This window comes from Halichondria panicea, chromosome 5 (genome assembly GCF_963675165.1).
Source record: "Halichondria panicea chromosome 5, odHalPani1.1, whole genome shotgun sequence".
NCBI lineage: Eukaryota > Metazoa > Porifera > Demospongiae > Suberitida > Halichondriidae > Halichondria > Halichondria panicea.
Genome location: NC_087381.1, coordinates 6,852,419 through 6,873,422, shown reverse-complemented (window position 1 = coordinate 6,873,422; position 21,004 = coordinate 6,852,419). Strand labels below are relative to the sequence as shown.

The 21,004-nt window shown below is 44.7% G+C and overlaps 6 protein-coding genes, 1 long non-coding RNA gene and 1 pseudogene across 33 annotated transcripts in view; 4 read left to right on the top strand and 4 right to left on the bottom strand.

Annotated features, from left to right (window-relative positions):
* LOC135335843 (uncharacterized) overlaps positions 1-21,004 on the bottom strand; it is a gene marked incomplete in the record, with an annotated part of 743,773 nt that overhangs the window by 696,736 nt on the left and 26,033 nt on the right.
* LOC135336032 (uncharacterized) lies at positions 57-3,060 on the top strand. Its single transcript, XM_064531800.1, has 9 exons — positions 57-407; positions 493-540; positions 704-830; positions 906-1,689; positions 1,800-1,938; positions 1,988-2,351; positions 2,506-2,595; positions 2,658-2,808; positions 2,858-3,060. Exons 1-4 carry the CDS (start codon positions 126-128, stop codon positions 1,448-1,450), a joined length of 1,002 nt encoding a protein of 333 aa, XP_064387870.1. The 5' UTR covers positions 57-125; the 3' UTR covers positions 1,451-1,689; positions 1,800-1,938; positions 1,988-2,351; positions 2,506-2,595; positions 2,658-2,808; positions 2,858-3,060.
* LOC135336046 (uncharacterized) lies at positions 3,115-4,407 on the top strand. Its single transcript, XM_064531819.1, has 4 exons — positions 3,115-3,212; positions 3,263-3,325; positions 3,453-3,648; positions 3,806-4,407. Exons 1-4 carry the CDS (start codon positions 3,204-3,206, stop codon positions 4,228-4,230), a joined length of 693 nt encoding a protein of 230 aa, XP_064387889.1. The 5' UTR covers positions 3,115-3,203; the 3' UTR covers positions 4,231-4,407.
* Positions 4,249-7,255, bottom strand: LOC135336001 (tyrosine-protein phosphatase non-receptor type 7-like). The gene is made up of 13 exons (XM_064531751.1): positions 7,097-7,255; positions 6,883-7,010; positions 6,703-6,830; positions 6,586-6,641; positions 6,396-6,523; positions 6,184-6,255; positions 5,907-6,066; positions 5,772-5,848; positions 5,527-5,664; positions 5,364-5,474; positions 5,190-5,299; positions 4,922-5,132; positions 4,249-4,504 (listed from the first exon to the last, which is right to left on the bottom strand). The coding sequence occupies exons 1-13, from the start codon at positions 7,098-7,100 to the stop codon at positions 4,466-4,468; spliced, it is 1,362 nt and encodes a 453-aa protein (XP_064387821.1). The 5' UTR covers positions 7,101-7,255; the 3' UTR covers positions 4,249-4,465.
* On the bottom strand, positions 7,401-9,647 carry LOC135336004 (CUGBP Elav-like family member 5). 2 transcript variants are annotated; one of them, XM_064531754.1, is made up of 10 exons: positions 9,245-9,647; positions 9,104-9,186; positions 8,992-9,040; positions 8,727-8,938; positions 8,510-8,668; positions 8,234-8,457; positions 8,093-8,186; positions 7,881-8,043; positions 7,667-7,797; positions 7,401-7,613 (listed from the first exon to the last, which is right to left on the bottom strand). In XM_064531754.1, the coding sequence occupies exons 1-9, from the start codon at positions 9,468-9,470 to the stop codon at positions 7,673-7,675; spliced, it is 1,335 nt and encodes a 444-aa protein (XP_064387824.1). In that variant the 5' UTR covers positions 9,471-9,647; the 3' UTR covers positions 7,401-7,613; positions 7,667-7,672. The 2 variants fall into 2 exon arrangements, with proteins under 2 accessions (XP_064387824.1, XP_064387825.1); XM_064531755.1 differs by having other exon boundaries at positions 8,727-8,935; positions 9,245-9,646.
* Positions 9,733-21,004, top strand: part of LOC135336072 (uncharacterized) — a 21,454-nt gene continuing 10,182 nt past the window's right edge. For 14 of the 25 annotated variants that reach the window (XM_064531862.1, XM_064531860.1, XM_064531851.1 and 11 more), the window contains exons 1-4: positions 9,733-9,931; positions 10,042-10,204; positions 10,392-10,508; positions 10,608-10,669. In XM_064531862.1, the coding sequence (XP_064387932.1) occupies positions 9,878-9,931; positions 10,042-10,204; positions 10,392-10,508; positions 10,608-10,669 (396 nt within the window). In that variant the 5' untranslated portion in view covers positions 9,733-9,877. Of the gene's footprint in view, positions 9,932-10,041; positions 10,670-21,004 lie in introns of all 25 variants that reach the window. The other 11 variants (XR_010394674.1, XR_010394673.1, XR_010394672.1 and 8 more) reach the window with 11 other exon arrangements.
* LOC135336094 (uncharacterized) lies at positions 11,886-15,872 on the top strand. Of its 2 annotated transcripts, XR_010394687.1 has the most exons (3): positions 13,001-13,160; positions 13,272-13,476; positions 15,028-15,872. It is a non-coding gene; the product is annotated as an uncharacterized LOC135336094 (long non-coding RNA). The 2 variants fall into 2 exon arrangements; XR_010394686.1 differs by having other exon boundaries at positions 11,886-13,160; positions 13,272-15,872.
* LOC135335929 (2-oxoglutarate dehydrogenase complex component E1-like) overlaps positions 17,684-21,004 on the bottom strand; it is a 9,221-nt pseudogene continuing 5,900 nt past the window's right edge.

The following is a 21,004-nucleotide window of genomic DNA, read 5'->3' as shown; positions in this document are numbered from 1 at the left end:
CGAGGCTAACTTTAACTCCACAACATCACTTTGTGCGCATGCGTGTGTAGTTTTGTTGGCAGCAGAATCATGGGTGTGTCTGTGCAAGGCAAAACAGAGAGAGAGAGAGAGAGAGAGAGAGAGCTATGGAGGTCCTACTAGAATATCGAGGCTCAAGGAGACAGATTACAGTAGCCAGTGGTGAGACACTCACTGACTGCGTGACTACAGAGCTGAGGCGTGTGGGCAGAGGCAGGGCTAGTGTCCACACTGCTAATGCTGATCTGGGGTCCACTGCAGAGAGAGATGTATACTTGCTGCAGAAATGGTCTCCTCAGTGGGACTGCTACATTGATGTGCATCATGTGAATCAAGTGCAGGATGGGGACAAGCTCACAGTAGTGGCCAAACCGAGGCCACCTTCTAAGGTAGATCTGCTAAAATATCGTTAATACATGCATGCATATAGTAAATTAATGATGCGCCTAACTCCTGTGTTCCTCCTCCATACAGCTCCTGCAGTTGCTATGTTGTTGCTGCCAAAGTCCTGATGCTGGCGTGGTAAGTTACCAGCTCACATTCTTGTGCTAGCTTTGTCTAGGTGGTGTTGCCATGTTTGCTATAGTCTCTTATTACATTAATAACAACTATGCCAACAGACACTATGATCAATTACCATGTCTCGTGCATGTTGAACTATACGCTATATGAATGCCATTAATAGGTGCAGTCTCGTAAGAATGGAGTCAGCAAGAATGAGGAGATCCAAGCACTAGACTACAGGTTTGCTGAAGAGTCCGAAACACACTCTAACTGGGACTCACAATCAATCTCTCCAACTGAAGAGAAAGGTAACAGATCACAACGTTTTTGCTGATAGTATATAGTAACGAATTATTGCTGTGTGTATTATACTGCACTCTCAGGCCCTAACGACCAGAATTATGTATGTGACAACTCCGGCAGAGCATCGTGGATAATGGTCCCTCAATTACAGCAGCCAGAAGATCCACCACTACAGGAGGATCTAGTAGATCCACCACTACACGAGGATCCAGTAGAGCCTTCGCTAGCTGGCTCACCCGAAGAGACTGAGGAGTCCCTTGATGAACCTTTGACCTCTCCTCAAGATGCAGAGTTGGAACAACAAGGGGAGATAACGACAGAGATTGATCCACAAGAACCAACGAATGACGAAACACAAGAATCAATGCAAGGTGATCATGAACCTCCTGAAGAAGAGTCAGAGCAACAAGAAGACATTGCTCCTGCTGACAATGCAGCCAATGAGGCTGTGGCTAGTGATACATTGGAGGATGATCAAGAAGCAAACCAATCAGAAGCTGAGACCAAGACTGAGTCAATTGATGAGCCAGTGGAAACTGATACTGCTGTTGACAACCTAGCAACAGACACAGAAGAAGTGACGGCCCAACCAAGTACAAGTGTTACTGATACGTCTGAGAACTAAAATAGCTATTATACCAATCATCATTGTGTAATTACTTTAAATACTTGAACCATGCAACTGTTCCTTGGATTTTAATTGTCACATTACTGCTGGTGTGGGTGTGCAACCTGTCATGCATACCAGAGCAATCATGCAGCTAGAAGTGATACTATTAATTAAACAACACGTACAGCTAGCTGTAGCCACTGTAAGAAATGCTTCCAGCTGCTGTCATTGTGCTGCCAATACACTTCTCAAAGGTATATGCATATGATTATAATTAAGTATTTATAGCCACAATATCTGTATAGTATAATAATTATTATAGCACTGTGTTATCATGCATGCCAACTCTCTATGTTAATTAAAGGTGTCACTGTGTGGTTGTTGGGAGAGACCACGATCTGAAACACAAGAACTAGAATTAGATGGCCACCAAACACCATCAGAGGCTCCGTCAGAATGGGGTAATTCTGAGCGTGACTTGACAGAACCACCTCCCACTGTCGGTATAGGGACGCATATAATTATGTAATGCGTATAATTGTATTCTTTCAGAGGAGGAGCGACACACTGGACCGATGTGGAAGCTTATTCCATCAACACAGCAGCAGCAAGAAGTTGGCGCTGCTCCGTTGTATGTACGACAGAAACACTGACTCTTATAATGGATACATGACATTTTGTTTGTGTGTCTTCTCAGTATTATAGTGTATCAAGTTGCATGGCTGCATGGTCATGATTCTCTGAATGGCAGCCTTAGTGACAGGATGTACAAACATTCCACAAAATTAACAATTTCACAGTTCAATTAGCTACAAGCTATCTGTTGATGGAAGTAGAGTTCTGTACCTGTAACATATAGATCTATATTAATACAAGTATAAGAATGAGTGAACAAGACAAAAAGATTGAACAGAAGGTATAATGAGCTAGAGATCTACAGGTTCATAGCTATATCTAGAGATCTACAAGTTCATAGCTATAGCTATAAACTTGTAGATCTATAATTATATAGTTAGCTGTAAACCAATCTTTACAAATGGAGTGTTATTTCCCTGTTGTACATACATTAGGAGTCAGTGTTCTGTTGTTGTCCTACTATCTACTGCTGTGGCTATGCATGTTGCTGCTGTGTGAGTAGTGGAACTGAAGGAAAACCACTGGTAAGCTCTAAGATTGTTAATTATCAAGAATGTGTGTGATACATTCTGATCTCTCCTACTAGCTTGGCAGTGGCTCTCCGGGTCAGTACTCGCTACCCAAAGGACAAGAGGTGCAGTCTATGGATATGCACTTCCCCAGTAACCAGTCTGTTGCTGAGAGCTCTCCCTGGAGCTCTGAAAGACACTCAGAGGCTTCAGATATTCCCAACATAGGTATGGTATGCCTACAATGTGTTGCACAACTGTATACTGTTAACTGCAGATGATTTGGAGTTGCCAGAAACGCATCTAGTCACAGAGCAGCCGCGTCCACAAGACCGCCGGCTATCATGGAAGATAAATTCTGAGTCTAAAGAGCAAACGTCATTCACAATACAAATTAGACAACAAACTGACGATCAGTAGCTGTACTATAGCTTCCATGCCTAATTTTATATTTTTATGATTAATTGTTTTGCTTGGAAATCATCACCATGCGCATGCGCCAAAGAGTATACGGGGGAGGGGCTGTGCACTGTGGCTGCTGCGGTGAGAAAGCTATTTGGTTGTTGTCACACTCTAGTACACATAATTCTACCGCAGAGCTGCCGTCTACAAGCCGCCAGAGAATGGGTAAGGTGAGTGCAGTGTTTGCACTAGCTCAGAAGGTTAGACTGACCACTTGCAGAGTTGGTGGAAGCTATTCTGTTGTTGCTGCTGCTGCTGTGAGAACAATGAGAAACGCCCTCTGGTGAGCTAGCTACTGTACATCCTGCAGCTATAACATACTCTCCTAGCTAGTTACTATACCTAGCATATGTACTCTCCTAGCTAGTTTTACTATACCTAGCATATGTATGCATGGTCTGTGTGTGCAGTTGTCGGCTGATGTGTCCAAGGAGAGTACACCAGCACGAGAGCTGGAGGGAATAGGAGAGGTCAAAGTGCACAGCAGCCAGGACGGTGAAGAGGTGCAAGAGGTGGAAGTGAGCGTACGAGAAGAGGTCAAAGGTGAAGAAACACCAGTTATTTTGCGACACAAGGACGAAGGAATATCTCCAAGAACCAGTACAGGTAATGTGCTATGGTTACTAGGCAACTCTGGACGTCATATAGTAAGGCTGTTGGAATGTTCTCAGTAACTGAGCTCATTCCAACGCTAATAAACACCTACCACACAAGTTGTTATCATTGTCTAATTATCCCCACACACGCCCACACACGCCCACAGCTGACATCCCAAGCCACAAGGCACAAAGAGAATCTGGTACATTTGTTCGAAGCTCTGGCTCACGTTCGTCATGGCGACTGCTTCCCACGGCAACACAACAAGCTCGAGATGCGGCAGTCGCTAAGGAACGTACTGAACTGAAGGAACAAAGAAAAAGTGCTATCCTAACATCATCTAGTAACTTGGGGAACGGAGATATTGTGTTTTCAGACAAGTCTTCTGATGAAGACCGTGTTGTAACTTTAGTCGCAGAAGAAGAGGAGGCTCTTGTATCTAGCAGCTTGGTGTCAGATGACGGCATGACTATTGCAGGCAGTGCTACTGTCACTGTGACTGTGTCCCAAGCAGAAGTCATTGATGGACCATCCAGTAGCAATAGCACCGAAGCCTCTCAAGAGGACCAACCAGAGAAGAGAATAGACTAACTATAAAACACTACTCACTCACATAATTATATATATTTTTTTAGTAAAATTATATCATTATAATTGTATAATAATTATACACACTTCATAATTCTAGATCTACTAATAACGATTACATGCAATTCAAAAATAAAAGTTTGGCCTACAGCTTCAAAGTTCTGAGCTGCTATCTGACAATTAATATATAATACTGAAAGTTTTTGATTCTGTTCTGATATATATAGTTCTGTTCTTTTCAATTGAGAGACGACGATCGAGCATAGTCGTACAAGCACTGTGTGTGTGTGTGTGTGTGTGTGTGTGTGTGTGTGTGTGTGTGTGTGTGTGTGTGTGTGTGTGTGTGTGTGTGTGTGTGTGTGTGTGTGTGTGTGTGTGTGTGTGTGTGTGTGTGTGTGTGTGTGTGTGTGTGTGTGTGTGTGTGTGTGTGTGTGTGTGTGTGTGTGTGTGTGTGTGTGTGTGTGTGTGTGTGTGTGTGTGTGTGTGTGTGTGTGTGTGTGTGTGTGTGTGTGTGTGTGTGTGTGTGTGTGTGTGTGTGTGTGTGTGTGTGTGTGTGTGTGTGTGTGTGTGTGTGTGTGTGTGTGTGTGTGTGTGTGTGTGTGTGTGTGTGTGTGTGTGTGTGTGTGTGTGTGTGTGTCACTGTGTGTGTGTGTGTGAGAGGTGTGAGAAGTGTATATGTGGGGTGTATGTGTACCTGATGCACGAACTTGTACTGGTCGCGGGTCTGCACACAACCTGCTCTGTCTTGCCTCAGAGTGGACACAGTTCGTAGAATGTCCAGTTTACCCTCTCCTGCACTCACAGCTATCATCCCAATATCCACAGCTATTAATACACCAGTGCGTCCAATACCAGCAGAGCAATGCACCACAGCCGGCCCATTGCTCTCAGTCAGACGAACCTCACTATAATATAGAGAGAAATTTTAAATAGCCTAACCTGAGAGAATGCTTAGCGAATACCTGAGGAAGTCAGTGATGGCTGTGGTGTCTCGAGGTACTCCTTGTTGAGGCCACATTGTCAGTCTGTAGTGTTCCACACAACGCACCTCCTCACAGCCCAACAGCCGCACCTACACACACACACACACACACACACTGTGATAGATGACTGCATGGGCTAGTTAATTGTCTTACCTGAAGTTTGGTCTTGCTATAGTTTGGCTGAGTGCATTGAGAGAGTAGGGTCACTTCCATACACCCGTACACTGCACTACCACTGGCAGGCCAATAGCGACAACACTTGTCCTGTACAGAGAATTAACATTTTTAATTAAATCATTATTGTTGAAGTACTTACAATTCCCCTCTCCTGGAAGTTGGTAGCCATGACGATGACTTCAGACCTGTTCTCCCACACCATTCTCCAGAAGTCTTCCTTAGTGTTGTCTAGTGGTCCCTGGGTGGCAATGTACTGACGAGGGGAGCCTTTGTAGCCCTGTATGCATGTACAATGATAGTGTGTGGGTGGCAATGTACTGACGAGGGGAGCCTTTGTAGCCCTGTATGCATGTACAATGATGTGTTGGGGTGTGTGTCACATACTCTCATGTAGTTGGCATTGATGTAGTCTGAAGCTGGGTTGTTCAGCAGCAAGGGCAGCGACACACGGCTGCGTGGAGCTGTGAGGGTGTGGGCGTGTGAGGTGTGAGGGTTGTGTGATGCAGTATACTGACTCACTGGGAAGGACATTGGAGTATCTGTTCTTGCGTTCCACTCCTGAAGGTACTTGATCGAGTGTAACCAACGGTAGAGGCAATTTCTTGAACTCTGTGTGGATGTAATTAGGCTCTCTGAGGGTGGCTCCAAGCTGTCGCACAGTCACTGGTCGACTGAGCACCTGCATATAGGTATAGCTAAGTGATATATAGCAATAGATACCAGTCAAGTGGTTCTAACAACACTGGAATGTGGCTCTACCAGTCTCTGCCAATCAGTATCAGCTAGTGTCACATACCATTCCAGCCAGAGGACTGCCACTGCATATATTGGTAGCCCCATCCACACAACTAGCTTCGGTCAACGGCTTCTGCATAGCGTACAAGAATCAACTTAATAAATGAATGGATTCCCAAATGAATAACCATGCATGCATGCATTCATGCAGGGTTGACAACATCAATTTCACAATGCTAATGAGTATAATCTCACTTGCGTTGGTAGGCTCACCTTTTTGACCTCACTTCCCTGAGAGCTCTCACTGGAGATACTAACACTGTCCCCTTGTGACAACTTGATGTCTGGCTCATACTCATGACGTGGATCACAAGCAAGTGATGGCACAGAGTCATGATAACCTGTGATGACAGCTCAGAGTATAATGGACATGACTGGCCTCCACAAACAGCATGCAGCTTACCTGGATTAATAGTCACATCTGAGCTCTGCATGCGACCAAGAGGTTGTGACGACACTCTGTGTGGGCATGGGGGTATGTGCGTGTGTGTGTGTGTGTGTGTGTGTGCATGACTCTCACCGTCGTGGAGGGGCTCTCACTGGTGGAGGTGGGGATCCTAGGGATACTTGACTAGGAGCTGCACGTAAAGCAGCTGGTGATACCTCATAGTCTCCACTCCTACGCTTGCCCAACACCTCAAATATGACCTGTAGGCAAGTGAATTAATAACAATAGATCAATAGCTGGTACGTTGCATACAAGTAGTATGATGGAGACAGTCCAGAGCAATGTTACAGCAACAGCTGCTGACACGACTGCAATGGCCCAGGTAGGCAGCAGCTCAGTGGATGGATCATAGAGGGAAGGAAATGCACCGCTAACATTACCTGCAGTGGGTACATTTTACATCAGCTCTCTAGATGTATGAGAATACAGAGTGTACTGTTGCTGGCACTAACATACTACCACTTACCCATTATAAAGATGAAGATATTGAGACTCTAGAGACTATCAGATCAGACTCAGAACACTTGCTGCAGTTAGTTACTAGCTAGTAGGTAATAATGCAGCATATATTGTGTGTGTATCTGGTGCAAGGTGTCACTTTGCACAGAACATTCCACATTCATCAGGGAACATGTAGTTCGATACTTAGCCGCGACATAATTCAGTCCTTAGGCCGCTGTTACTCTAACGTAACGCACAGTTAAGTACATCGAATATGGGCCGCAGGGTAAAAGAGGTTGATAATTAATTTTAATTTTAGCTGTTGCCCATTCGCAATAATAACAATCACAATTTATCAATTTATCAAAAAGAGAGTGTTTCTTAAAATTAATAAAGTCTTTGTGATCTCAAGTACAGTACGTGCAGCAGGGGCGAACTATGAACTGTAAAAACTTCTAAAATAATTATGACCTACATATTCAATAATTTAATCAGTTACAAAATAGAGACACTATTCTTCTGACATCTTTCTGACAGTACCTCTGCATGGGTAGGGTGGGGTTAAAGGTCAACTCATGTCTTACCAGGAGCTTACGTTTAGTTAGGGCCTTCTGGAATCTCGCGGCTTCTTTAGCTGAACTTTGAGTTTCTTGTTCCTCACTTGAAACCCGTTCATTGTAGCAATGGCAGTTTGAGCAGCCATAGCATTATCATAGCTCACGAACCCTGCATAAACATTAACAACACAGTGTGGTGCGCAACTAGGGGAACTAACAAACAGTGTGGTGCGCAACTAGTAGGGGGCTTACCGAAACACTTGCTCTGGTTGGTGATCTTGTCAATGAAAACTTTGGCAGACACGATATTCCCATAACGTGCAAACATTTGTTGTAGGTCCAAGTCCCCAAAATCTTGAGGGAGATGATAGATGAAGAGATTGCATCCCTCAGGTCCTTCTTTCTGAGGCAGAGGCTGTATAGAGGTCACACACCCACACACCACATGTGCCGCCAGGGCTTACCTGATCAGAAGGGGAGTGTTGTACAAAGGAGTAGGGATAAGCAGAGGTACCATAAGGCAGACCAGTGGCTCCAGGGGAGTAGCCGTGTAGTGGGCTGGAGGGGAGGGGCACTGACACTATACACATAATTATAGAGCTTACCTATGCAAGGGGCTCTGCAGAGGGTCCGATGTGAGGGAGGGAGAGAGAGTGGAGGGTCCATTACCAAGAGCAGCTAGTCCCTGAGTGTTGGTAGGCATGGAGGCCTCCACTGTGAGTGTAGGCAGTTCCCCAGAGAGGGCAGTGAGAGGGGAGGGGCTGGTTGGAGACAAGAGCCCTAGTCCTGATGGTTGTGAGAACCCAGCAGGCCCCAACGTTGGCATCAACTATACAGTGACCGTGAGTAGAACACACACACACACACACAGTGGGGCTGACCTGGTGAGGGTAATAGTAGTGAGGGTTGGTGGTGGGCTGCACAAGTGTGAGGGGGTTTATATTGAGCTGCGAGAATTGCTGAATGGCTTTGTGGAAACGTCGTGCTTGTCTTTCCTTCTCAGTGTCTGCGTACTTGACCACCAGCGGAGAAGAGGCCCCCTGCATAGGCATGATTAGTGAGGTAGGTATACAGTGGTTGAGGGCTGCTAGCACTGACCTGCATTATCTGTGATCCATGCATCTGGTTAATGGCTGCTTGGGCCTCTTGTCTTAGCTTGAACTTGACAAAGGCACAACCTTTGCTGTGGCCCTCTTTATCCTTGAGGACAGTCACTTCCTCCACACAACCAAATGGTTCAAACATGACCAGCACCATCTCTTCAGTGGCACTCTTTGAGAGCATGCCTACAAACACCTTACGCAGCTCTTCTAGGACAAACACATGATTATGTGTGAGTGTACACAAATACACACGTACATACCTGATCTAGCATCAGTCCCGGCAGGCTTCACTTGCATAGGCCGTGTCATCTACACACGTACACACATAGGGAACATATGAAGGGTTAAGGTTAAGTACATAACACCACTTACGTTAGGCAGAACAGTTTTATCATGAAGCTCTTGTTGTGCCAGCTCAGCACTGGTCTTGGAACAGAAGGTGACAAATGCACAACCTGCACACATCACATCAACGCTTGAGGGCACCATATCATGTCACCATGGTATTAGTACCTTTGTGAGCACTGGTGGCTTTGTCTCTGTGGATACACAGCTCATAAATGGGCCCAAAAGCCTCCAGGTAAGGACGAAGATCTGCCTCTTCAAAGTTCTTGGGTACTTGTCCCACAAAAAGCTTTACAGCGTCAGGTTCTTTGTCTAATCTCCTTGGCTCGACCGGGCCGCCGATGGGGTAGGCGGCTGACTCGACCAGAGGATCCAGTCCAATTAGCGTCGCCATAAGCACACACAACACTTAGCAAGACCTGACAAGACACAACAGCTAAACACAGTTCTGGTACTGATAGCCCTACACCATCGCTTGGGAGCAGCTTTCTAGATGATCAGGCTATTTATACAGCAAGCTAAGAGGCTTATGAGCTAGCTAGCGGTCACACTACTAGCTAGCCACACCCCCACATTGTGGGGGCGTGGCTAAGCATTGTGTGGGCCACACTAGTGGCTTAGCCTCGAGACTGTCAGCCCCGCCCACTATTAGCTTTGCAGTGTAAAAATTGTGGGTGCAGAGGCGCAGGCTGGTAATCTCCAAGCCTCCTTCACAAGGCCTAAACAATTAGAAGAGCGGCGGATCCTTCAGCTAGCCTATGGCTGCCTACCTCGTGGTACACAAAAGTTGTCACGCATGTCATGATAGAGCACATGTCATTTGCACGAGACAAGGTGTACGTCGGTCACCTTTTGGTGAGCGCTATAGCTAGCAAGATGGTAGTTGGACATTATATAGTGACAGCCTTGTGTTAAAGTAGCTCTGTGTATACTGTCCTTATATTGTTCTCATGTCTTACTCACAGATAACTACTCAACGCTGCACAGCACAGGATTCAGCATTCAATCACTCCCATAATTTTATTGTCATTTCATCTTTTATGGGGGACGCCCCACTCTTAATTTTTATCACTGAATGGCTGCTGACGTACGTATATATAAGAGCACTACAAGATACGACAGGAAAGGGTCAGTATAATAATTATGTATTGTCCCATGCATAGTGATGTAGTGTACTATCTGTTACTTCCTCTGGTGTTCAGCCCCTTTAATGAGCACAGGATTATATAGATCTCCAAGCCATTAGTATTAATGATTCATTGGATACTGAATTTATATGGATGTATGGATGGGGCTATGATTCTTAGCCTTCCAGGCCGCAACATAGAATGCTGGCGTTCTGATCGAGGAGGAGATGATCTGTTATTGGCTATTGGCTCCGGTGATGGAGTGGATCTACCTCTGAGAGACAAAGGGCCAGTTACTGTATCATGTATGAATATTCTGTTGCTTATACGTTATTTTCGTAACATTATCAGTAATTGACTGTAGAGTAGCATGAGCTCCCCTTTCTTCATCACTCAATCTGCAGGCAGTGTATGTGATTTTCTGACAGGAAAGGCTACTCTAAACAGAGGGAGTCGGCCACACAAGGTATAGTCTAATAATTATTGTACGGTACTTAGATGATCTTCTCTGTTTTGGGTCAGATGCAATTGCCTTCAATCACTAGCCAGTTAAAACATTTCTTCTACTCTTGGCTTAAGAAATTGTATTTTATTATTGTACCAGTATTAGGTAGTTAACTCCACTTATGCATTGACCTCTACTACTGTGTAGCGGGAAAGTTCGTTATTTGAGCCCTCGAGAAATGTTGTATAGTTGTTCACATTTCAATGCCAGGAAACCAATAGCAATACTGGTGCGTGGGAGTTTCTTCCATTTGTATTACATGAAGTGTGTTGTAAGTTTGTACAGAGAGGACTCCCATGGTGGCAATGATCTGATGATGGCTCCACTGCTCTGATGGACCAATGCAGGAGAAGTTATTCTGTATAATTATTACACTAAATTAATGTATGCCACTGTTTGGATTGGTTTCTGTTCTGCTCAGCTTCTTCCTCCAACTTGCTTACGCAGGCTAAGCTTATTCTTAGTTCATTCTTAGTTCATTCTATAGTCTAGTATTATTGTCGGTTTGGTTGTTCTACTAAGAGCCAGCATCACCAACTAACCAACACACTACAAGACCTACCTACTACCAGCTAGGACAGCACACCACCCGGGACAGACTCTACTATACCATGTAATACGCCTTTGTATTACGATCATGATACAATTTCCTGCCCTCCCTCGCCAATGGATTGAATAATTATGGTCACTCGCAGGACAACTAAGAGACTGACACACAATAATAGACACCTAACTGTATTTTGCCATTATTATAATAAAATTAATCGTTAATAATGTATTAATTTTTTGCCATTAATCGTTAATTATAGCGGAATCATGCATGCCTGCATGATAGTAGTCTCATGAATGGGTCGCCCTTTGTCCCAAAGAATAGCCCCGCCCACTTACTATGAGTGCTGCGCTTTAAATATGCTTGTAGCTGTGTACATGTACTGCATGGCTATTACTGATTAGAGCTTTGTACAGTTGGGATCATGCCTCAGGGTGATGTAGAGCCTGTGCTAGGCCCTGCCTTAGGGACTAGCTGTGACCCTGTTGACCTGTTGTATGATCAGCAAGTCGAGCGTCTTAAGCGATCCTTACCTTTGGGAAAACTTGACAGTATAGCCTCTGTTCGATTTCTAGATTCCTTGGTTTTGGGATCCTGCCATCGCGTTGCGGTATCGGTAGCCCTGAAGGCATAGGATTTAGAAATCGGAACAGAGCAATACTGCCCAGTGGGGGCGCAATGACACTTACTGGTGATTGGACAGGAATGATGCAGGATAGCTACGTTGTCATGACCCGATCGTACCGAGCATGCCACAGGTCCTAGCACAGGTTTTATGTTGCTCTGAGACATGATACCTTACTGTTCACTGCATGATTACCTTGTTCTGTACTCTCTAGGGGTGTACAGTAATTAGGGTGGTACAACCAAGGCGAGTGTATGCTGTGCTTATATGCTTGTAGCTGTGTGGTGTATGGGTGACTATTCTATCCTCTTCATGTGCAACGGAGGGAGTACCACCATACGTACAATGGACCAACCAACCACTCCATCATCCTGCTACTTGAACAGGAGGAGACTTCCACTGAGTTCGTTTCTTGTACATGATTCTGCAGCCACACTCTTGACAACGAATCGGATCCCTTGGTTTCACCTCATTCTCACTGTGACACTCTGTGTTTGTGGAGTGGGCGGCATGTGTGGTGTGGCTCCAATTTCCCTTCCCTTTCAATGATGACTGAGTGTCCATAGCTGGGTATTGAATAACAGTTGACCTTTTTTTAGCAACATTTCTCGTTACTTTTCTCATTTCCCCCCTCTACTTCAAAATCCTGTATGACACCCTTGGGCATTGTGTGTGTGGGGGGGTGTGCATATCTCCACAGATATAATTATGTCATGGGTTGCTTGGATTGGTTGGGGGGGAGCATTGGGGTTAGGTGTAGCTCCTCCTGATGCGGCTAGCTGGTGTGCTATATAGGATCCATTTTCGAAAAGCTAAAGGTCTTCTGTGGGATAAAAGGGGTGGGGCTGGTCTGGATGTTACTGCGCATGCGTATAAGTACACTTGCCCTTTGGCGAGGGAATGCTTCCATGCTCATTCACAGGTCACCAACTCTATCACCTGTGCTTGATGGGCATACCTAAACTTACTATATGTTTGTTCTTCATATCTTTACCTTACTTAGATTTCGATTTATATCTGTCTACCCGTTTGTATTTACCTTACCTACTCGTTTCGCCATAAAAAAAAAAAAAAAAAAAAAAACTTGCGGCTGTCTGGGACAGATTTCGCAATACCCACAATAACTCACAATAGTACTCTTGCGGTCCTTATCGGTGGGAACTGCCGGTCTCCATGGCATCTCCACGGAGACTCTGACGTCAATCGCCTGGAATATTCCCAGATCCAGTTCCAGAAGCTCAATTCCTTTGAAGAAGCTCAGTGTCTTGCTGGAAGAGGTGAGTTTCTTTGCTTGTAGCTTGCATGTTTGCAGGAATGTAGGCATGTAGCATTGTAGCATTGTTTGCTGTCTATTAATTTTGATTACTATTGACTTGCTTTTTATGCAGAATCATCGCGAGCCTTCCACGGTGTTGCAGAACCATCGTGAACCTTCCATTGTGTTGCAGAACCATCGCGAGCCTTCCACGGTGTTGCAGAACCATCGCGAGCCTTCCATTGTGTTGCCTTCCTGCGGAGCAGCGCGTGCATTCTTCAGCCATGGACGGATAGGAGCTGGATCATCCGAAGCAGTGCAGGCTGCAGGAGTTATTTGTAAGTTGAAACCTTAACCGTACGTCTGCATGTTCATCTTGTCTTGTGTGTAGCTTGTTGCATGTGGTGTGTGTGTGCATGTGTATGTTATTGCAGCTATTGATGGGATGTTTCCTCTCTGGCCTTGAGTGTATCGGTGTTGCTTTGTTTGTCGAGTGGTGCGGAGTGCGGGAAGGTTTCTGTTCTGATATTCCTTGTGTCTAAGTGTGGTGGCCCCTTCTTGACTGTGAGGTGTGTAGGTCATGCAGCTTAATAAATACATACTTGCCAGCAAAGCACACGTTGAATGCATGTATGCATGGCTAAACTCGTGTTGGTGTTGCGCTTATAATTTGTTTTTCATGTACGCGTGGCTAAGAGTCTATTATTCTGCATGGCCTTGAACCCTTGGTGGGGGGGGGGGGGGGGGTGGTGTCCGTAGCACTGGAGTAATCAATCAGTATGTGTGTGGAAGGTTCTTCAACAGTCGGGTCGCAGGACAGGATCTTCTTGTTCTTGGAACCGTTGTCGAGCCAGTCTTCGGGGTGCAATGATGGATTACTCATGGCATTCCAGTCTACGGAGGGAGCACTCTGTTGTTAGTACCTGCCTAAGGGGAAAGCAGCACAGGGTATGTTCCCCCGGGAGCATATCCTGCCATAATAGGGAGTGTTGAGATCTCGTTATCAGTTCCAATAGTTAGTTAGCTAGACATTAGCTAGTTAGTCGACTGCTGGTTCCTAGCTATGCTAATGTGATGGCTTGAATATACTTTTATGATGCCTTTTTTTAGTCGGGTGGATGGAATTGGTAAGTTCAGGCTTTAACTAAACCCTAGGTGTGCCAAGGGAACTGTAGCCTTTGACTGGCTTGGTGGAAGAGTAGTCTTGAGCACTTGTGCAAGCCTTGCATGCCAGGCTTGTTGCAACTGGAGTCGACAAGGGCTTCGAGAGCAAGGAGGTGTTGTCTCTGTGAGTCTACTGTTGTTGAACCATCCCACACATTCTGGTTGATTACTTCTGTGCTCAGTTAATGGTACTCACAGTCACAGGGTCCCTTTAGTTTATTATGCCCTTATTGTATTAGTCCCTTGGGCAAGGAAACTACTGGACTACTGGTGGTGGTCCTCTTTTGGTTGATTTGATTGGTTTTGGTTGGTTTATTATGGGAAGTTCTGTCTTCTCTGCACAGTTGGTGCATGTGGATGATAATTATTTTTGTGGCTGAATTGGTGGTCTTGTTGTGTAGTCTTGCTGTTGAATTGATTGGTGGTTGTTCTAATCTCTTCTCTGCATACAAACAGCTAGTTTGTTGTTGTCTGGTGTTATAATTATGTATTGTGTGTGTATTGATAATACTAGGCTGATGGTTGTCAGCTGTGGTGGTGATTGGCTGGTTATTGTATTGTGTGGAGTGGATGGTTTTGTTTGAACTGCTGCTCTCAATGTAACCATGCATTTGCTTGTTCTCTTGCAGCCACAATGCACACACACACACACACCTCCTCCTACTAGCTACTGTACTAGTGTTCCATTCTCTCACTGCTTTCGTCTCCTCTCTCCCCCGGCCCAGGTACAGACTAGCCATGCTGAACCCAGGGAGGGGATCACCAATGTAATTATATTGAAGGGGGCGGGGTTTGATTGTACGCCCCCACATCTCTCTTCAGAGGGAGGGGCTCAGATCTCACTGCCCACTAGCCTGTATTACTGGTCTATAGAGAGGTGGATTGTCTCTGTATATGTATGCAGTCATGGATACATTAAAGATGAGTATGGCTGGCTACATGTGAAGTGTCTTATACATTCTATGATGTGTAGGTTGATGTCTGCACAGCAAAAGCTAAGCCACTATAACAGCATGCACACAGATGAGTAGCTAGCTATGTTGTGTGGCAAGTCTTTCATGCTCTCTGTGTAGGTTGATTGTGTGTGGAGGAGCCACTGTAACAGCATGCACACACAGGAGTAGCTATAACTATGTTGTGTGGCAAGTCTTTCATGCTCCCCAATGTAGGTTGATTGTGTGTGGAGGAGCCACTGTAACAGCATACACACAGATGAGTAGCTATAACTATGTTGTGTGGCAAGTCTTTCATGCTCCCCAATGTAGGTTGATTGTGTGTGGAGGAGCCACTGTAACAGCATACACAATGCACACCTGAGTAGCTAGCTATGTTGTATGGCAAGTCTTTATGCATGATCCCTCCATGCAGGTTGATTGCTTGGGATGGACAGCAGTAACCAACACTACATGCAAGCAGCTCGACTCTTATTCTGATGGCTGCTGCAAACAATTAATGATTGTCGTATAGTTGTTCATGTTCATGTTTTGTATTTTTATGACGACGTTATCATTTTTTTATAATAGTAATAATAAATAATTAAGAGTTGACAATGAATTAATTATTGATACAATACATCATCATTAATACTGTTATTGCTAGAGTTCGATTGATGAGAGGAGATGCATCAGTGACTTGGCAGTAATTCAACACCTCTGTACAGCGTCCTTCGTGATGCATGCTAGTGACGCGTGGTGGTTGGTCCTGCACACACAATCATTATCATTAATAATAATGCATTATTCACAGTCCACGATTTATAATTGTCGCCCAAAATGTCTCGTAGACCATCAATATCAATTTTTGGTAAAGATCATTAGATTAAGTTTTGCATAACGATGTTCTCATGGTAAAAAGTGGGTGAAGATGAACAGTTCAACACTGAGAACCCATACAGGATTTTGAACGAGTCACATTTTTTGGAATGAGAATAATAGGCAGATTTCCGAGAATTAGGGATAAAAAAAGCATAATAATGATTTATCAAGGCTCTGTAGTGAACACTACCTTGACCACCACACAATGATAATGTGGAGAGCTGGTAATTATAGGAGGGGGGGACAGAGCATGAAAAGCCGTAACCATTCCACACAAAGCATCCATCACATGATAATTATGATCAAAGTTCAGGCTAGGGTAGAGTCACATGCACACAATCTATAGACTCGCAAGCCGTCACTGTTGCAGGCGAACAGTAGACTGGTCAAACTCCGTGTTGAGACTCGTGTAACGTTTGCCACGATATTTGTGGCAACTAACCGCATACGGTTACCACAAGATCAATGATAGTGACGTTTCACTAGAAAACTCTACGTATCACATGCAGTATACTGACGTCATGAAAAGCCACTTAAAATATTTTCTGATATGCTGACTGTGCAACACGAGTCTCAACACGGAGTTTGACCAGTCTACTGTTCGCCTGCAACAGTGACGGCTTGCGAGTCTACACAATCTGCATGTGGCAGTACAGTACTCACTGTTTCTTGTATTCTATCTGCTGTACAAGTTGTCCTCAGTGCCATGTGTCACCTTGTAACTTGCTGGGAACAAGTCCAACTGACCCCCACGAACCTAACAAGCGAGAGAACGATTAGACCACTCACTAGTAGTAATCATAATAACTTCCCCCACAGAAAATGTTAATTCAAGCAACTTTCGGGAGGTCATAACTTCACTAAAAAGCTATCAATATCAAAACTAAGAGGTGCATTCTGTAGCTCTAGACAAGGCCTATCACATGACATGCTCAGATCACAGTTTTGGTGGGGGAAAGAGTCACACTCAGCACGCGGCAGTACTCACTATTTCTTACTTTATCTGCAGTAAAAGACATCCAATGGGTATTCGACGAACTCCACAGTGTCACCTTGTAACTCCTCCATCACATGTTGTCATAGCAACGTGTCACTGACTCCGCCCCTCTCGTGCTCTCCATCACTGTACGCAATGAAGTAACGAGTCAACAAAAATTAATGTGTAGCAATGGATGTATTTGTCACAGAAGCTGTATAGTTTGATCACTAGTAATGATATCTATTAGCAGATATTGAATGCCGGTCATCTAAAGCAGCCTATACACTATACTAGGTGGTCCACTTTTGATCATGACTAGCCACTCACTTGTACTTGCTGCGATGCTCTTTGCCTTGTGATCCATTGCTGCTGGCCTTTTGGGTGAGTATCCACCAGATATCCAGCCTTGTGGAAGCTCCTAGAGGGAAGGACAAGTGAACGCTTTTCCTCACCATCTGTCTCCATCTTGTGTGTAAGCCTGTCTGGTAAAGGGTCATCAAATCTACACATGAGGGAAATTTCGTTAGTATTAGATGTTTCGTTAATGATCTTTATAGTATTATCTCGAGGTAAAGTCTTAGCAACACATTGAAGGGCGGCTGATTCATGAGACTACATACATTTTTTAACAACAGAAAGTAACAATAATTATTGATTCAAACTAAAAGTAATATAGTTCAATTATAATTATTGTCCGTCCTCCCCAATGGAGGCGTCCGACATGAGTGGGCGGGCAGATGGGCGTCGGCTTGAGTGATGAAAATAATGATCCAAGTGCATTGCAGGTAGCTTGCTGCGTCGTGACTTAATCATAGTCCCCTAGTGTGTGTGTGAGGGGGTGGGTCATGACACACACACACACAGTGTATGAGGGGGCGGGTCATCACATCACACACACACACAGTGTATGAGGGGGCGGGTCATCACATCACACACACGTACACAGTGTACGAGGGGGCAGGTCATCACATCACACACATGTACACAGTGTATGAGGGGGCGGGCACACACATCCACACTGTATATATAATGTAGTTAATGTCTCTACCTCTTTCTTGAGAACACTGTTGACTATTTCCATCAGTTCCTCGCGGATGTTTGATCATCCTCAGTCTAGAGCCAGAGCATCCAACAGTCCAACTGACCCTCACGAATCTAACAAGCGAGATAACAATTAGACCACTCACTACGTGATAATAATTCCTTAAAAAGTTATTTCTCAAGGTAAAACTGTTTCAAATCGAGCTATTTCAGCTTGAGCTGCAATAATTGTGTATGTATGTACAGTCTTGATGTGAAAGAGTTACATAAACTATACATACTATTTTGGAAATTGCAACACAACACAAGTTATGGCCTCTCAAACTTAGCTACGACAACAGGCGGTAACCCGCACACAAAATGTATATAATTCAAGCAACTATCGGGAGGTCATAACTTCACTAAAAAGCAATCAATATCAAAACTAAGAGATGCATTCTGTAGCTCTAGACAAGGCCTATCACATGACATGCTCAGATCACAGTTCTGGTGGGGGAAAGAGTCACACTCTGCACGCGTTAGCAGATATAATGCCAGTCATCTAAAGCAGCCTATACACTATACTAGGTGGTCCACTTTGATCATGACTAGCCACTCACTTGTACTCAACTTCTTCTTGCATGTGGACGTGTGTAGGCGTGGCTGTACATAAGACCACGCCCCCATGTTCTTAGGTTCTTCTTGTACCCATCTCAACTCAGCCGAGGGATAACGAGTCAACTCACTCATCACCAGGTCGTATGGGAATGGGGATATCTGGGGACGAAATTAATGATTGCCAATAATTATTATTATGCAGTATACGTGTGATAAATATAGCAGCATGTTAGTCAAGCGAACATTGATAATCAATTGCCTCCTTTGCCAAATGTACCCGTATAAAGGGGTCAAAGGTCGTATATGTGTCTATGTAGGTACTGTACCTGTTCAATTCTGATAATGGCCACTTTATTGGTGAGGCCTAATCGCTGTCTCTCTTTATACAGCTCATAGTGGATCTTGCCAGTACAGAATAATACACGCTGAACTTTGACCCTTCTCCACATTCCCTGTCCACATACACTCTCTGAAAGCTGGTGCCTACACACAATAAGAAAGGGGAGGAAGGAAAGGAGGAAAGAGAGGTTAGGCAAGGACACACATAACTATTTATACACACATGTACTTACATCCACTAGTAGTCAGAGCAGTTGGTTGTGTTAGCCTAAACATGTACAGTATCACATGCAGCACATGCAGCACATCATTGTACCTTCTGTCATACATGTCAGACATGTCTGAGATTGGTGACCTGGCATCAGCGTGTCGTAGCAGACTCTTGGGTGTCATGACAACCAACTACAGTACAACATAACAGCACTAGTTACACAAACTCACACACATATACACCCACACACACACTCACACACTAGCTTACTGGTTTTCTGAAGGGTAGTTGAATTTGTCTCCTCAGAGCATGGAAGATATTAGCTGGTGTAGTACAGTTGACCACCTGTGAAGGACATTAAGAGGTCACTCACTACACACACGCACACCCGCCCACACACACACACGTACCTGCCAGTTGCACTCATACAGTTGAGCTAGTGGTCTGTCCAGTCCTAGCTCTGGGCGCAATGGTTCAATGCTATCAGGATTATCACAGCAACCTATAGTGTAGTGGTACAGTGAGCACACAGTACAAGGCCTACCATACAGTACCTTGTAGGAACCTCTCTAATCTTGCTGACGAGTGTTCAGGGCCCATACCTTCATACCCATGAGGTAATAGCAGCACTAGGCCACTCTGGCGGACCCACTTGTCCTGACCAGAGCAGATGAACTGATCTATGATGCACTATACAGAGGGAAGGGGCAATATCAACACTGTACACACACACCATGGTACATAAATACAAATGTGTCCTGCTTAGAGCCTACAGTGTGGTCCCACTGTGTACATTGTAGCTAGTGTGTGTACAGTAGTGGGTTGGTCAAGTGAAGTGCCCTGTACCTACCTGTGCTGTATTGTGGAAGTCTCCAAACTGTGCCTCCCAGCACACTAGTGCATTAGGGTTGCTCATGGAGAAGCCAAGATCAAACCCAAGCACTCCAAACTCACTCAGAGAGCTATTGCACACAGTGTAGCTGGCTTGACCAGGGGACACATGAGACAAAGGGCTGTGTGTGTGTGTGTGTGTGTGTGTGTGTTGCAGCATAAACACAACACATGTACTAGCTGATGGAGATAACAGTTTGTAAAAACATAAGGACTAGACTAATTGACCTCAAGCACAGACAAGAGTAGTAGATACATGTACAGCAATATTGGGTAACTTGGCTGTAACCACACACAGTGTACACCATGATGACTTTGCACAGCCTCAGAGCTGTAACCACACACAGTGTACACCATGATGACTTTGCACAGCCTCAGAGCTGTAACCACACACAGTGTACACCATGATGACTTTGCACAGCCTCAGAGCTCATATGCCAATGAAACTCTCAGAATGGTGTATCATAGTGTCTGGGGTTTTTATTTCGAGATAACCCATAATTATTCAGTGATACTTTGCAGTTATGCATGTTGCTTCTCTTCCCCACTGGCCTAACACACCACCACCCCCTGTGATGGCCACCCCCTGTGATGACACTTGTTTGTATATAATTATAGGTCAAAATTATTGGGTCGAGCAAGGTCAGAATAATGCACCATTCAGATTTCTCAACCCAGATTCATTGGCAGGCATATGGGCTGAAAGGTCAGTGGGTTACAAATGTGGTTACAGCCAAGTTACACAGAATATTGCAAGTTGGACTGTAATACAACCTCAGTGTAGTGTGGACTGCTGACTAGGCAATGCCAACCTTATTAGAGACCAGTAT